At 51.3% G+C, this 16026-nt stretch overlaps 2 protein-coding genes and 1 long non-coding RNA gene across 7 annotated transcripts in view; 1 reads left to right on the forward strand and 2 right to left on the reverse strand.

The window, feature by feature from the left end:
• Positions 1-916, reverse strand: part of Kcnb1 (potassium voltage-gated channel subfamily B member 1) — a 90889-nt gene extending 89973 nt beyond the window's left edge. For all 4 annotated transcript variants that reach the window (XR_013109008.1, XR_013109010.1, XR_013109009.1 and 1 more), the window contains exon 1: positions 806-916. The gene's annotated coding sequence lies outside the window, so the exon portion shown is untranslated. The remainder of the gene's footprint in view (positions 1-805) is intronic.
• On the forward strand, positions 47-15277 carry LOC143441512 (uncharacterized). Its single transcript, XR_013109011.1, has 2 exons — positions 47-385; positions 4914-15277. It is a non-coding gene; the product is annotated as an uncharacterized LOC143441512 (long non-coding RNA).
• Positions 13353-16026, reverse strand: part of Ptgis (prostaglandin I2 synthase) — a 37592-nt gene continuing 34918 nt past the window's right edge. For both annotated transcript variants that reach the window (XM_034496742.2, XM_076930267.1), the window contains exon 10: positions 13353-13636. In XM_034496742.2, the coding sequence (XP_034352633.1) occupies positions 13489-13636 (148 nt within the window). In that variant the 3' untranslated portion in view covers positions 13353-13488. The remainder of the gene's footprint in view (positions 13637-16026) is intronic.

The following is a 16026-nucleotide window of genomic DNA, read 5'->3' on the forward strand; positions in this document are numbered from 1 at the left end:
GAAGCCCCACCCCCGCCCTGGCGCAATCCGGCCGCCCGGGGCGCTGTCCGTCCCGTCGAGTGCTGAAACTCCCTGCTCTGCGGGTCTCGGGATGGAGAGCCCAACCTGGCCCCGCAATGGGGAGGCAGGGGAGAGGCAGCGAGAACTTTCTTTCTGTCTGTCTTGAGTGAGTTCTCATCTCCTCCCACCCCAAGACAGTCAAGATTTTGGGTGGGAGCATAGCAATGGCACTGGGCTTGCTTTTTCTAAATCTTAAAAGATTTTGGGCCGAGTGGGGACTTTGGCGGCTACCAGATGCCCACCTGTCGGAGGCCACCAGGCTGCCCTGTCCTGGGGCGACCCCACTCCTCACAGCTCCAGGACATGAGGTCGCTCCCGAGACCAGGTGAGGGTCGAAGGAACCAAGGCAGCGGGGTCTGCACCTCCTTGTGCGCCCCCCACACACACACCCTAGCGCAGGAGGGGCGCAGAGTCCTCGGGATTATGCCTGCTCCGTGCTCCCCTCCTGCCCCTCCTCCTCTCTCTTTCTCCTCCTCCCCCTCCTCCCGCTCCTCCTCCTCGCTCCTCCCGGCGATGGCTTTTTATAACTCTGGGTTCTGCGCCTTTGCCCGGGCTCGGAAGGGAAGGGGTGGGGGAGGTGGGAGGCGGGGAAACCAGCGGAATCTTCTGGCCTTTCGGAGCATGCCCTCCTCCCGCCACGCACCGGTGATTTCGGGGGGTTCCCGGGGCCCACAGCCCGCAAGGCGCACGCCCCGCCCCCAGCCCCGGGGTGGGCCCGCGCCACCCCCCACCCCGCCACACTCACCCCCAGGGTGGCCGCCTCCCGGGGCCGCGCCGCGCGCATCTCGCCGGCCGCCCGCGCCCCCGCCCGCGGCAGCGGCGGTCCCGGGGCCGGGCTAGGCCTACCCCGGCCGGGCGGGCGGGCGGGCGGGCGGCGCCGGGGCTGCGGGGCGCGGGCGGGGCGCGCTGCGGGGCGCGGGGACGGCGCGGCCCGGGCGATCGGCAGCGCCTCCGCCTCCACCTCGGGCTCCGGCTCGGCTCGGCGGCGGCCGCGGCTGCCTGCGCGAGATCAACAAGTCGGGCTGAGCTTCGGCTCCGCGCTCGCCGCGATTCTGTCCCGCACTTCGGAGCGCGGCGAGTGGCACCGAGGCGGGACGGCGCCACCTGCGGGTCGGAAACGCGCGCGGCTTAACCCCTCCGTGCCCGGCCCCGGCCCTGGCCCAGGCCGCGGGGCCCACCCGGGCTGCTTGTCTGCGTCCCGGCCACCACGAGGCTGAGCGCCTACTGCATGCAGGCGCTGTACGTAGAGCGGGCGTGGGAGATACAGTTGCGAAGCCAACTAGCCTCTGGGTCGCAGGGCTCCCTAGAGTGCGACTGTAAACAGAATTGGAAGACTATGTCAGACAGGCTAGAAGCTGGGAGGATGGGAAAGCTGGAGAAGGCAGGTGGCAATTTTAAATAGCCCTTGTTTTGATTCCATTTCAGATTCTGAAAAATCAGATTCTAGAGGAAGGTGGACATTACACCTATTGATAAACAAACATGCGAAAGAGGTGGGTGGGCAGCTGGGTGGTAACTGCTGGGGAGAAACATAAGGCCAGGTGAAGGGCCACGGAAGACTCGGAGCTTACCTGGCTTGGCCTGTCACTCACCCATTCGTGCTAACTTGGACAACTGCTTTTGGACTGCTGAGGGTCTGGCTCAGGCAAGAGATCCACTGCCTCTGCCTCACCCTGTGCCATAGGGCAGGCAGACTCAGGAGTGGCTGTAGGCAGGGTTGCATGCAGAAGGGGCCAGGCATCTCTCTGTCAGCCACACTTGGGCCCTGCTGGTTTGTTCATATATATATATATATATATATGATGTGTGGCGTTAAGGAGTTAGAGATACAGCAGAGAACCTTGCCCTGGATGGGTGAAACTTAGTGGGACATGGTGCCCTGAGATAAGGCCTTCCCCTCCCCACCTTGGGTTCCTTTCCACTGCATCACACAGAACTGTTTGTAAACCCCCATCCACTCTGATCAGTTCCCCTCCCGGTTTCTCTTCCTGTGACCTCTGCTCTCAACTCCTCCATGACAGCCTTCTACAGAGTCACAGGATTGTCAGAATGAATGTCCCATTTCCCAAACTGAGTGTGGTTTTCAATGGAGCAAAGCCTTCCCAGGGTTTTCTCTTGCTCTGGCCTGATAGTTCCGGTTCAGTCCCTCCCTCCTCTTCCCAGCTTGCCCACCACTGAAGAAAGACAAGCATCTAAACGCATTTTTTGATTGTTTGTTTTAAATGAGAAAGCTTCAGCCAGTCATGAGTGCTACCAGGGAATCACGGGGCAGGGGTGGCTTTGCTGAGAGCTTAACCCAGGAGCTCAGCGGGGCCTCTCAGAGATGGAGGACAGACTCCACAGGTAAGAAGGGAGTCAGATAGATATGGGGAGACAAGAGGGGTTCCACGGAGAGTTTGCCCAGGCTAGAGGCCAAGCGCAAATGAGGGATGGCCACATGTCTGCCTGGCCACCACAGGAAGAGCATAGAAAAATATAAGACTAAGCACTTGGGAGGCAGAGGCAGGAGGATCTCTGTGAGTTTGAGGCCAGCCTGGTCCACAGAGCCCGTTCTAAGACAGCCAGGGCTACACAGAGAAACCCTGTCTTGGAAAACAACAAAAAGAAAATGTAAGGTTTGTTTTTCTTCCTATGTGTGTGCCTATGTGTGTGAGTGAGAGTTAGAATTAGTGTCAAGGCTAGTGTTGAGGCTATTTCAGAGCAAGCCGATTAAATCTATTCTTTAATATAATTGGTATATAAAATGTTTTATATTCAATATACAAAACATGTGATCCTATCAGTTCTGTTCCTCCAGAAAACCTCAGTTTATAGAGGGCACACTCATATGGAGGTCAGAGGTCAACCTTGGGCATGTCCCTTAGATGACACCCATTTATTTAGTTATTTTATTTTGAGAGAGCCTCTCTGATTTACTAGGAACTGTCCAAGCGGGCTAGGCTGGCTATCCAGTGAGCCCCATGGATCCACCTGCCTCTGCTGCCCTGCTCTGGGAATATGAACATACACCGCCATGCCTGTTTTGTTGTTGTTTGTTTTGTTTTTAAATGTGTATTCTGAGGATTGATCTCAAGGGTGCTTGTGCTTGTGGGGGCAAGTGCTTTGCCGACAGCCCTGTCCCCAGGTCCACTAATTCTGAATTCCTCCTTCCCCTCACTTCCTGTCAGACCACACTCCTTACCTCATAGGCAGTGGCTGTTAGCTACTGAGAGGATATTATAATTTTCATTTGTTTGGTTTTCTATGTGATCTTGAAAGACAATTCATACTTTTTTGCTGTTGTTACTATTTGTCTTGCCTGTTTTCCCCCAGAAAATATTTCAATGTATAGCCCAGGCCAGATTTGAACTCACCATGCTGTTGGTCTAATCCTTCTGAGTCATGTGGGATTACAAACCTGGATCACCTGCCTACACCACTGTGCTTGCCTCAACTTACCCATGTGCTCTGTTCTGTGACTCTAACATTTTTTCTTTATTATTTTATTTTATGGTCATTGGTATTTTGCCTGTCTGTGTGAGGGTGTCAGAAGCCCTGAAGCTAGAGTTACACACAGGTATAAGCTACCTTGTCGGTGCTGGGAATTAAACCCAGGTCCTCTGGAAGAACAGCTAGTGCTCTTAACTAGTGACCCACCTCTCTAGCCCCCATGTTGTTTCTTCAGGAGGTCTAGTCATGGCGATGTGGGTTCACCAATCTACTGGCTCTCACAGTGTGTTCCTCCCTCACTGACACACTAGTCCTTGGACTCAGTAAATGCACCTGATAGCAACCTCTCACATCAACTCACAGACCAGCATAGAGATTTTTTTTTCCCTAAGAAGGGGTCTCATAGCCCAGGCTAGCCTTGAACTCAGCAACAGAGCCAAAGATGATTTGAGATTTCTGATCCTCCTGCCTTTACCTCCTAAGTGCTGAGATTACAGGCGTGTACCACTACACCTGGTCTACACAGCCCTAGATTGAACCCAGCTCTTAGTGCATGCTAGGCAAGTGCTCTGTCAACTGAGCTGTGTCCCCAGCCCTGATGTGATGACTTTGTAAACATACTTTCTGTGGCTTTGGAACAATGTGTCCCAGAGTGTATACATTCTTAACTAAGTGCTCCGGGACTCCACTGCCTCTGGTGACATCTCCTCTAAGTGCTGGGAGTCCTCCAGCCCCAGTCGTACCCTCCATTAGCTTTTATCCGGAGAGTGGAACGTTGGCTCTCCAGTGTGTGCCAGAAATCAGCTCAGTGTATTGAAACATCCTTGTCATTGACTATTAATGAATCTCAGGTTTGCTTCTGAGGCATTGGACAGTTTGTGTGTGTGTGTGTGTGTGTGTGTGTGTGTGGTGTGTGTGTGGTGTGTGTTTGAACTGTTATGGTGGTGATGTCAGTGGCTGTTGTGGTAGTTGTTACTGTTTTTGTTGTTGTGCTGGTGACTATTATAATTGTGCGTGTAGCTATTATGGTTGGGGGTTGTTGCTATGGTTGTTGTTATGGTTGTGGTTGTTATTATGGTTGGTGGTTGTTTCTGTAGTTGCTGTTATGATGTGGTTGTTGTTGATGTGACTGTTGTTATAGTAGTAGTTGTTCTTCTCGTTGGTGTTTGTTGCTGAGGTTGTTGTTATGGTTATGATGGTTGGTGCTTACTGCTGTGGTTGTCGTTATGGTTGGTGGTTGCTGCCATGGTTACTGTTATGGTTATGGTTGTTGTATCTGTTGTCATGCTTGTTATTATAGTTGTTGGGTTATGGGATTGCTTATATAATCTAGATGCTAAGTACCTTGTTGACCCTGGACATTGTAAACACCTGCTCTGCCATTTGAGTATTAATATTTTGCTTGTGATATCTTTTGTTTCCAGAACATTATTTGAGGGGCCTGTGAGATGGCTCACAGCAATGCTTGCCCCCACACCTGACAACCATTCTCCTGCATCACTATCCTGATTAGCTGGATGACAGGCCTCAACTACCAGGCCTGGTTATAGGTGACTTTCTAGAAACCATCCTTGGGGCAAGCCACTTTCCCACACTGGTCTGAAGGGCTGCCTTTGCCGTCTGCAGCGCCCTCAAGCTCGCTGCCTGCCCTTCTGGTCTGAGTAGCATGAGGCTCTACATGTTGAGATCACGAGGCCTGTTCTCTCTGCTCTTCTGCCTTAAGGTGAGCTTATCCACTCTCCTCTTTTAGTGAGTCCTGGAGAGACGGTCAACCCTGGCTCTCATCTCCTCATCTCCTATTCCCAAGCTCTGGGTGAGAGCTCCCATCTGCCCAGGGAACCCTTGAAAACTGCAGTCTCTGGGAAGAAAAGCTGGCTTGAAAACACACCCCTCCTCGCCCCCTCCCTCCCCCGACTCCCCTCCCCCTGCAAAGGAGGCAGATGTTGTTTCATTGTTTGTCCCAGAGGACGTGTGACAACATCCGCACAGGGATTTCGTTATCGCAACTCTGGGGGAGGGGGAAGTCTTCCTGCTGTCTAGTTGGTGGAGGCAAGGAGATGTCACTAAACGTACTAGACACAGAATGATTCCTTAAGTGACCCCTCCATCAGAAAGGGCGCCAAGGGAGCTGAGCAATGCAAAGTGGTCTCAGGAGACCCATAAGAAGAAGGTCCCTGTGACTATCCATACCAACATAATAAGCTTTGGATCAGGTGGTGGGCATTTCACTAGCCACAAGTGGTGATGGGTCTGCAGAGATTCTTCTGCAAGCCCAAGGCCAATGCCAAAGACCCTGTGTGATTGATCATCCTGCAACATCCACAGTTTAGCTGCAAACTCAGGGGAAAAACTCCCAGATCTCCTTGCACCTGAAAGTGCAGGCAGAGGGGCTGGCTCCATCAGGCCGCATCAGGCCCCATCCAGCCTTGTGTCTGTTTACTCAGCAAGGAGACCTTGGAAGGTTCCTTAGGGTGGCAGTGTAACCTTGGGGTGAAGAGAGGGGGGTCAGGACAGAACAACTGGCATAGAATGACTTTGGACAAGTGATCTAACCTCTCTGAGCTGTACTGTTTCCATCCTTAAGACGAGTAACCATGGAGACAGTATCTGCTTTATTAGGTTATGAGGGGATTTTTTTAAAAATTCTCTTTTTGTGTATATTTGTGTGTATATATTAAGCATGTGTGTTGAGGACAGAGTTCCATGTTGGGTACCTGAGAAATCTTTTAATTAAATTTTATGTGTGTGGGTGGCTTGCCTGAACATATGGCTGTGCGCCATGTACATGCCAGAAGAGAGCATTGGATCCCCTGGAACTGGAGTTACAGACAGTTGTGAACTATCATGTGGGTGCTGGGAATAGAACCCAGGTCCTCTGGAAGATCAGCCAGTGCTCTTAACCACAGAGCCATCTCTCCAGCCCATGAGGGATTTTAAAAGCCCTTTACCGCCAATGGCTCTCTCTGCTCAACTGCGGGTCATATGAAGGGTAACTGGGGGTTACTAAGGGATGGGCTTGTGTGTCCAGCTCAACCTAAGCCACCAAAGTGCTTAGCTGGTGAGTGAGGAAACAGCCGGCTGTGTGAGCAAAGTGCCCATGCACCAGCATGAGGACCTGAGTTCAGATCCCAGGACAAAGAAGAGCCCGGGCTGCCCGTGCATGCCTGTAATCCTGGTGCTAGGGAGGAGATGGCCATTCCTGAAGCTCACTGGCCATCTGGTCCAGCAGGGTCAGTGAGCTCTGGGTTCAATGACAAACACTGTTTGGTCCTGAGGAGAGCGTGGTTGAGGGAGACACCTGGCATTGATCTCTGACATCCACATGTACATACATGTGAACACGTGTTAACATGCCCAAAACATACCATACACAAATAAATAACAGAATAAGTAAATAAAGGTTCTGAGAAGGCTTAACCATTCCATGTAGAAATTCAGGATGGAGCAGAATTAGGAGGGGCTCCTCCCATCCTTTTGTTTTGCCTTTCTCAGCATAGAGGCTCTTTGTCCCCTGGCATATGGGGTTCCATTTTTACCAAAGGGCCACTGCCAAGCCACCTGTCTGTCTTCATGAACACATGTTTAAAGTAAGGTGACCAGGGTGGTTAAAACAAACAAACAACAAACAAACAAACAAACCTCTTATCTTCCCCAAGGCTACCTAGAAATGATGTCATCACAGGGTAAGGTAGAGTGGAATGGTATCTTATCATTAGGACTCCTGGATCCAGCCGTGCCTGAAGCCAATGCCACTGTATTTCAAGTTATGTGAGCTATGAAATAACTTGTCTTGTCCTGCCAGCTGTCTGTCACCTACATCCAAAGGGGGAAAAAAAAAACTTAACCAGTGATAGTCCTCGCTCCACAGACTAGAAATTTTCTTAGTTTGAAAAGAAATTAGATGTACAAGAAACAGGCAAGGGGGGCTGGAGAGGTGGCTCAGTGGTTGAGAACAGGTGCCATTCTCACAGAGTTTGATTCTCAGCAGCCTCGTTGCCTTACAACAGCTTACAACTGCCTCTTAGTGCCAGCTCTAGGAGATCTGTCACCTCCATCCCTCCTTGGGCACCTGCACTCACGTGCACACACTTACACATACACATAATTAAATAAAATAAACCTTTTTTTTAAAAAAGAGAGAGAGAAGCTTGGAGAAACCCGTGTTCCCAGGACCCAGGAGACAGAGGCAGGAGGATCAGAAGTTCAAAGTCATAAACCACTATAACTCCATTTCCAGATCTCATGTCCTCTTCTGACCCTGTGGGCACCAAGCATGTGTGTAGTTCACAGACATATATGGTGGCAAATCACCCACACACAAGTAATTAATTATAATAGTTCAAAGTCCTTTTTGCTTAAATAGTGAGTTCAAGACCATCCTGGGCTATATGAGATTCTGTCTCAAACATAACTAAGAGACAAACAGGAAAAAGAGGGAAGGAGGGAGAGAAGGAGGGAAGAAAGGAGGGGGAGGGAGAGAAAATGAACTACAACTTGGAGTATTTATAAAGAAGGGTCATGGCATAGCCCTCTGATTTAAAGCCAAGGAAAACCACAACATTCATGGAGGGCACAGCATCTCAGTGCAAGTTCCAACATCAAACCATCCTACTCCTGGCCCCTGCCCTCTCAAAACATGTCTGCTGGGGCCTCGCCCTGTATCTTGTATCTTGATGGAGCAGCCGAGTTCCATCCATGCTGCTCCCTCTGACCAGTGCTGGCAAGAGGCTCAGCTGTTTGAAGTCTGATCTCCAGATTCCATGATACCATCTATCATTTATGTCCATGGAGCAGCCCGCTCAGATTTCTGGGAGATTCTGGGTAGAGCAAGACTAATGAATGCCATATCCCCTGCCCCTGCAAACCACACACACACACACACACACATGAATGCATGCACACACACATGTATGCACATGAACACACACACATACACATGCATGCATGCATGCACGCACACACGCACATATGCACACACATGTATGCACGTGCACACATACACATGCACGCACGCATGTACACGCACATACACACAGGCACATGTGCACAGCTCATGCATGAATTCCTTCATAGAGAATGAGGATGAACAGAGGAATCCTCAGACTCAGGGGACATGGGGACATCATTCCATATCAAAAGCCCATGTTGTATGGGACCCCTGAGGCCCCCGGAGATGGCCCCATCTGCTAGACTTGTCCTATCTCTGTGTCCTTGGTCATGCTTCATAATCAACACCACAGTGAACAGAGCGGGCTCCACCTGACAGGGCACTGGGAGGATGGATGGAATAATCGGTGACACGCTGCTCATCCGCCCGACGAAGAGACGAACTCTTGAAACAACCACAATGGCTGGATCTGTTCAGTACATATATATCAGACCCTGTACGAGGGGATCTGTCTGTCTGACCCCAGTGAAGGTTCTTTCTCTTCCTTGCACCAGCCACTGAGGACGAATGAACAAAGCCATTACACTGTTAGATCACCCTAAGTGACCCACTCTCTTAGTCTCACCCCTCTACATAGCCCAGACAGGCCCCCAAACTTGCCATCCTCCTGCCTCAGTTGCATGAGTAGCTAGGATCCTGGACCTGTACCACCAGCCTCAGCTCCAATGCCTGCTGTTTTCTTTCTGAGTCCACTTGTCTTTTCCAAACCCTGGGTTTCCTCCCAAGTCCCTGCAAATGGATGAAGCTTGGTTTTTGACCAACCCAAAGTGTATCTGCTCCTCCTCTATCTACCACCTACCCACAGACCTGAGCATCCCCTCCTCCGTGGCCTCAGTCACTAAGCCCCACCCAGCATCTACCCACTGTCTCCGCCACACGTGTGCCCAGTGACTCCTCTGTCTCTCCATCCATTCACGGATCCTAAACACTACCTATCTTCCCACCTGTCCACCCATCCTATTGCCCACATCTTTCTACCAACACACCACGTACCCTTAAACATGCCCGTCTATCATCCACCCACCCATTTGTCTATCCATCCATCTAGCCACACCCACTTCTAACTCATACACCAACCACCTATCCTCCCCCCACACAATGTATTTATCCACCTACTTCTCCATTTCTGCAACCCCTCGCCCACTCATCCATCCATCCACCCGCCTACTGACCTATCTACCCATTCACAAACCCCTCCACCATCCTTGCACCTTCCCACCCACCACCTAACAATGGCTTTGCAGACTTCGCACATTCCAATGCTTTGTGCCTACTGTGCGCTGTGAGACCCCAGCATGGCCTCTTGGGTTTTCTCTCTGGAGAGAAGGATGGGTGCCACCGGAATGTTCTCACAGAGGAAGCCTCTTTGTGGTCAGAACTTTGAAAGTCATTGACTTCTAGGGTGTAGAGCCAAAAGATGATAGAATGCAGGAACAACCAAGGGGAAAGCTTCCAACAGAGCAATTAAAGGTAAGCTGATCTCCCGGCTCTTCAAAGGAGCCAGGAAACTCCAAGACACACAAAAGCAGTCAGCAAAAGAAACTGACACTGCAGGGCTCAAGCAGATGTTCCTAATACATTTCAGTGAGAGCTCAGCTCCCCTGCCCTGTGGACCTGGTGTCTCTCCTGTATCTTCTCCCCTCTACTGTCCTTGGCCAGTGTTCCCTCTTGTTCACCTCCCCTCCCACCTCTCTTCTTAGCGCTCCCCCCCCCCCAGCTTCCCTATCTACAGCCCTTCCCGCTTGCTGTTCACAAGCCCCCAGGATGAGGCTAGATGGGCTAGCACTTCCAGTTCACCTCCCAGCAGACGACCTCACCTCCAGACCCAGAGGTTCCCTCTCTAGAAGAATCACACAGGGGTAGTTCATAAGCAAAGCCACTTTAATGGATGCAGGTCCATCTGACGGTATGACATAAAGCTTGAGAGCTGTGTTGAAACGGCAAAGTGTGACCACCATACTGCTCATGAAACACACGGTGATGCTGTGTTTATTAAAAATAACAACAGGAGCCTCGAAACCCGTGTCTGGGATAGATGCTCAGGGTTGGCTTCTCTGTCTGGATGCTGGGCTACCAGCCCCTGCCATGGGCACTCCACCCACCCCTTCTTCCCCCCCCCCCACTCACTTTGTGCCCACCAGTGAAAAGCTGAGGGGAGACATGGGCGTGGCCTTCAGCCAGCCAGGACCCTGGCTCATCTAACCCAAGAACACAGTCTCCAGCACCCAGAGTCTTGGCCTCCACTGTCCAGGGCCCAGTTTATACTTCACATTTCAATGTGGGGTGTGGATGATAGAAGCCCACTTCTGACAACAGAAACATGGCGAGACGGTCCAGGGAACACATCATCAAAGCAAACTGAAGATGGTAGCACTCATCAGTAGCACTGATACAGCCGGGCACAGAGAGCTGAGATCCTGCCTGTGCAGGTGGCTAATTCATCTCTCCTTTCTAGGCTGCCAGCTCCTCCTGCCCTTCCTCTTCCTTCAGATGGTATTCTGTAGCCCAGGCTGACTTCAACTCACTATGTAGCCAAGTATGACTTTCAAATCCCTAATCCTCCTGCCTCCTCCACCTTGCTGGGATTACAGGCTTGCACCACCATAACCCAATTTAGGAGGACCTGGAGATGAACTTGGGACTTTGTGCATGCTAGCCAACCACTCTACTAACCGAGCTAAATTCCCAGCCTGTTATAAAAGAAAGAAATGGGAGATGAATTAAAATGAGGGCAGGCATGAACATCTCCCTGAGTGCTGTTTCAGCACCTCAGGTCCCTCCCCCCACCCCCCACCTGGAGCTGCCTGCCCTTAACTGCAGTCTTATGTGTGGCTCTGAGGAGCTGTCACCTTTAAGGGGAAGCAGCCCTTCACTGAGCACAGGTGAGCACCGTGAGGACAGCACAGCCTGATTCAGTTAGGATGGGGCTCTGAAGGGCTTCCCCTAGCACACCAGGACCGAAGCCTGTGAGACCTTCAGCAGCTATTTCTGCCACTTTCTTCCTCCTCTTCCAGCCGTGAGGAGGCAACTGGGGGTTGCCATGGAAACAGGCTCATCCTCCCACGGGAGGCTTGCCAGCTCTGATTTCCTGTGAAGATAAGAAGGCAACAGTGGGGGGTCACCCAAGCATGAAGATGGGTTTCCCTGGGGATACCCAGACTCCTGCCAATCATACTGTCTATCTGGGAATCCTGAGGGTGCCTGGAGACCCAGGGCCAGGGAAGCCTCTGAGCCCCAGCCCTGCTCCAAGAGGTGAGCCCCTGGAACACCCAGGCTCAGGCCTTCTTCGGTCTTTCCAGCTAAAGCTCAAAGGATCTCATCACAGATGTGTCTGCACCACGCTTGGGTGTTTCTGGCTGTCAGCTCTCCAGTGCCAAACAGAAGTGTCCCGCTGCCACCCCTAAAGCCTTTGGAATGAAGAACAAACTGCCCACCCAACATCTGCTTCTAGGAGAGGTGTGTAGGCTGAGCTCTACTGGCAAAAGCTGTGTGACCCCAGGCAAGTCACTTTACCTCTCTGTGCCTGCTTTCTTATCTGGCATAACACTCCATCTTGTTTAAGATGCTGCGAGGAACAGACACTATCTATCTGCTGTGCCTGTCTCAGCATTTCAAGGTACTCGGGATGCTGGGCATGGTGGCACACACTTCAACTCCAGCTCTCTGGAAGTGGAGGCAGTCAGGTGGATTTCTGAGTTCAAGGCCAGCCTTGTCTATATAGTGAGTTCCAGGACAGCCAATGTCACAAGGGAGGCTTGCAAGCCACAGTTCCCTTGAAGTCAGTCTCTTCTCCTAAAATTGATGCAAACGTGGGTTTTCATTACTGACTTGCTCCTGTGGCGGTGCCACCCAGAGTCAGGTAGCAGCTAGCTGAGGAACAGGAAGCTGGTTCCTGCCACTTCCCACAGCAGTCAGAACACCAGAGTCAGAACAGGGGCCAGACTCCAGTGCCTTTGGGATGGATCAGAGGAGACTGGGGATGTTGATTCTGATTCAGCCAAAGCCTCCTGCTGGGCAAGTGGATGCTGGGTACCCATGGCCAGAGCTGTTCTTGGGACTGTGGGCCTGGTATGGCTGGGGCATTCACATGAATTCTCCACAGATAATGATATCTACTGTGTTGTTGTTTAACTGGGCATTTCTGGGTAACCTTGGAATTTGCTATGTAGACCAGGCTTGCCTAAAACTGAGATCCACCTGCCTCTGTCATGTACCACTATGCCCAGCTTTACTATGCTGATTTTCTTTTTTTAAAAAAAGACTTGTTTATTTTATGTATATGAGTACACTGTAACTGTCTTCAGTCGCACCAGAAGATCGCATCAGATCCCATTACAGATGGTTGTGAGCCACCATGTGGTTCCTGGGAATTGAACTCAGGACCTCTGGAAGAGCAGTCAGTGCTCTTAACCCTTGAGCCATCTCTCCAGCCCATTATGTTGATTTTAAGGTGCAGGTTGAACAAAGCTGTCTTGCAGGCTGGTTATACACCATGCCAGGGGCTTGTATGCTGGGATACAGTGGACAGACTCCCTAGATGGGCTCTCCAGACATCTCATAGGGCTAGATCTTTCAGACATGCTCCTACCCCAGTCTTAGCACAAAAGAAATACTGCTACCTACTGTCTGTCAATCAATAGAGGATGATGCATCTTTCCAGGCATCCACACGAAAGGGGGCCATGTCTCTTTAATGATCTGGGGATACGACTTAGAGTAACAGACACTGGTGAATCCACACGAGTCCTCTAAGGACCCATATCTGCCATGCTGGCCAAGGCCTGGACTACACCAGCTACCAAAGGAGGGGACAGTGCCTGCTCTGGGAGTCAGGGGCATGGTGATGTGGACTGCTGGTACCACAGGACAGGAGGCACAGGTGAACCTAGAACACAGCCTGATTTGGAAGCAAGCCCTCACAGTGAGATACAGAGCTTTTATTAGCTTTTCCTGCTCTTGGTGTCTTCAATGTCTCCTCCTCTGGACACAGCATCCTAGAGGAACAACAGGAAGTCAGGAGGCCCCAGCTGAGTGTGGTGTCTGCTCCATAGGTCACAGCTTCTTAGTACGGTACCGGATGGACACATCTTCCTCTGGCTGCATCAGGCCAAAGCCATATCTGCTGAGGTCAAACTCAGGAACCTCTGTGTCCTCGCTACCCAGCTCCAGGTCAAAATGAGTCAGCAGCAGGACCACAAATCTGCAGAGAGAGGGGGTTCTGTGGACTGTGCTGACCTGGCCATGGCAGGCCCGGGTAAGCTGAGGCTAGCTCAGAGCTCAGTGGCTGTGTCCATGGTAGCCATTTTTATGTCGTAGCCCTTAAGAGTCAGAGTGTGTGTGACTCTCCAGCTCTCCCGCCTACAGTATCATCTGCAGATGCTGGAGCAGCCAGAGGGAGGGAGGGCACCAGCCATGTGTCTCTAACCCTGCCCCCGTGCCACTTGGGTAGTCCTGAGTACCAGATGCATCGTGGTGTTTATGGTGACAAGACTCTTCCTGCCTCTCCTTAAGCCTGTAGCCCTTTCCCTAAGCTAAGAACTAAATCATCCCTGGGCAGGCCCATGTTTACCAGGAGTGTCTGTAAGATGAAAACCTGCACCACTTCCTCAAGACTTCTTACCATCACTGTGTGACAGAAATGTCACCAAGGACCACCTTTGCCACCAGGAAGCACGCTCCACCACCACCTTCTGGAGACACATAAAGCTGTCATATCTAGGAATGCTGCTCTCAGTGTCTCAATGACACAATGACAGGTCTGCCCTCTGAGTCAGTGGTAATCCTAATTGTCTCACCACTGTCTCCCACCTCAATTCAGGGGCCCAAAGCCACACTGAGCACACAGCAAGGACTTTCTCCTTTCACTGAGAGAGGAGCAGGCGAGTGGGTGAGCCCAATCCATGGGACTTAAGGGGAAGTGACTCTCGCCAGGGTCTGTTCCCACTTGGGGACTTGGTTCTCCTGTGGGGTCAAAGGAGTAAAGACGGGCTGTCTCTTCCAGCTCTGGAGGGAGGTGTTATCTGAAATAGGAGTCTTACTACCTGTGTTCCCAGTGGTTAGAGCTATCGGGGTTACTATTGGCTGAGAGCTTCCTAGCAGGGAGATCACAGGCACTGAGGTAACAGCAAATCCACTCATTTGTTGAGAGGCCATGAGCAAAGTACCATGTTAACCTTGTAAACCCCAGCATTTGTTTCATCTGTCCCTAAGTGGATAGAAACATAACTGCTAATAAAATTCTGTCATAGCTACTGATTCGAACAAGAGACTCTGTCCTGATATGGTCGGTGCGTGAGGGCACAATCGTGAGCAGAAGGCGAACCTCACATTTGCTCACGTGCTGGTTCATGCTCCAGCCACAGGGGTGAATGCAGAGCCTGCACAGGCGGAGCCCACACACATATGCACCGGAATACCAACTGTGCCCTGTCCACCAGACCTTGCAGTAGTCACACTTAGTCACTGAGCCAGCTCCCTGCTCTTGTGCGTTCCTTAAGCATGTGTTAAACAGCATGTGATGGTCTGTATATGCTGGGCCCAGGGAGTGGCACTATAAGGAGGTGTGGCCTTGCAGTGGGTATGGCCTTGGAGTAGGTGTGGCCTTGTTGGAGTAGGTGTGGCCTTGTTGGAGTAGGTGTGTCACTGTGGGCATGGGCTTTAATACCCTAGTCCTAGCTGCCTGGAAGTCAGTATTCTGCTAGCAGCTTTCAGATGAAGATGGAGAACTCTCAGCTCCTCCTGCACCATGACTGCCTGGATGCTGCCATGCTCCTGCCTTGATGATAATGGACTGAACCTCTGAACCTGTAAGCCAGCCCCATTAAACGCTGTCCTTATAAGACTTGCCTTAGTCATGGTGTCTGCTCACAGCAGTAAAACTAAGACACTGCATGACTACGTTCCACTTGGTTTTAATCTCGGTGTCACTGATGACGATACTGAATTTCAGGCTCTCCTTCCCTATATCCTATGATTTTATCTTTTCAGGTTTGATTTGTTTTTGATGCTGAGGATTGAATCTCGTGCCTCCTGTGCCCAGTAAGCGCCCTACACTAAGGGCCAGCCTCAGTCAGTCATCTTGTTATTCTTAATTCTGAGATAATAGCTCATTAACTGGACATAGCTGGCTTTGAACTCACCAACCTCCTGCCTCGGCCTCCCCCCTACAGCTGGGATTATGGGCCGCTGCTCCCAAGTCTGACACCCTGCTGCTTACGCTGGCTCGCTGTCTGATTATGGTGATAAGGTGGTTTTTTAGAAAAGGCTGTCGAGAGTTAGGGCAGAACTGACGCCATCACGGTTTTCACTTCGCTGTCGAGAAAAGTGACGTCAAAGGGTAAGGTGACTTGCTGTCCCATGCGTGGTGGGAAAGGTGACTTGCTGTCCCATGCGTGGTGCCTGCATGTCAATGCTGTGATGTAAATACTGGCTAACATTTCCCAAAGCCTGTGATGAGTCAGGTGGTGGAGTAGGCACTTAGGAAGACCCATTCTGATCCATTTTGGAGCTGTAATCAGTACTCAAATTTCATATTTGAGGAGACAGAACAATGGGCAGGTGTTGCAGGCCCAGATTCAGGCAGTCTGTGGT

This window comes from Arvicanthis niloticus, chromosome 2, assembly GCF_011762505.2.
Source record: "Arvicanthis niloticus isolate mArvNil1 chromosome 2, mArvNil1.pat.X, whole genome shotgun sequence".
Classification (NCBI taxonomy): Eukaryota; Metazoa; Chordata; class Mammalia; order Rodentia; family Muridae; genus Arvicanthis; species Arvicanthis niloticus.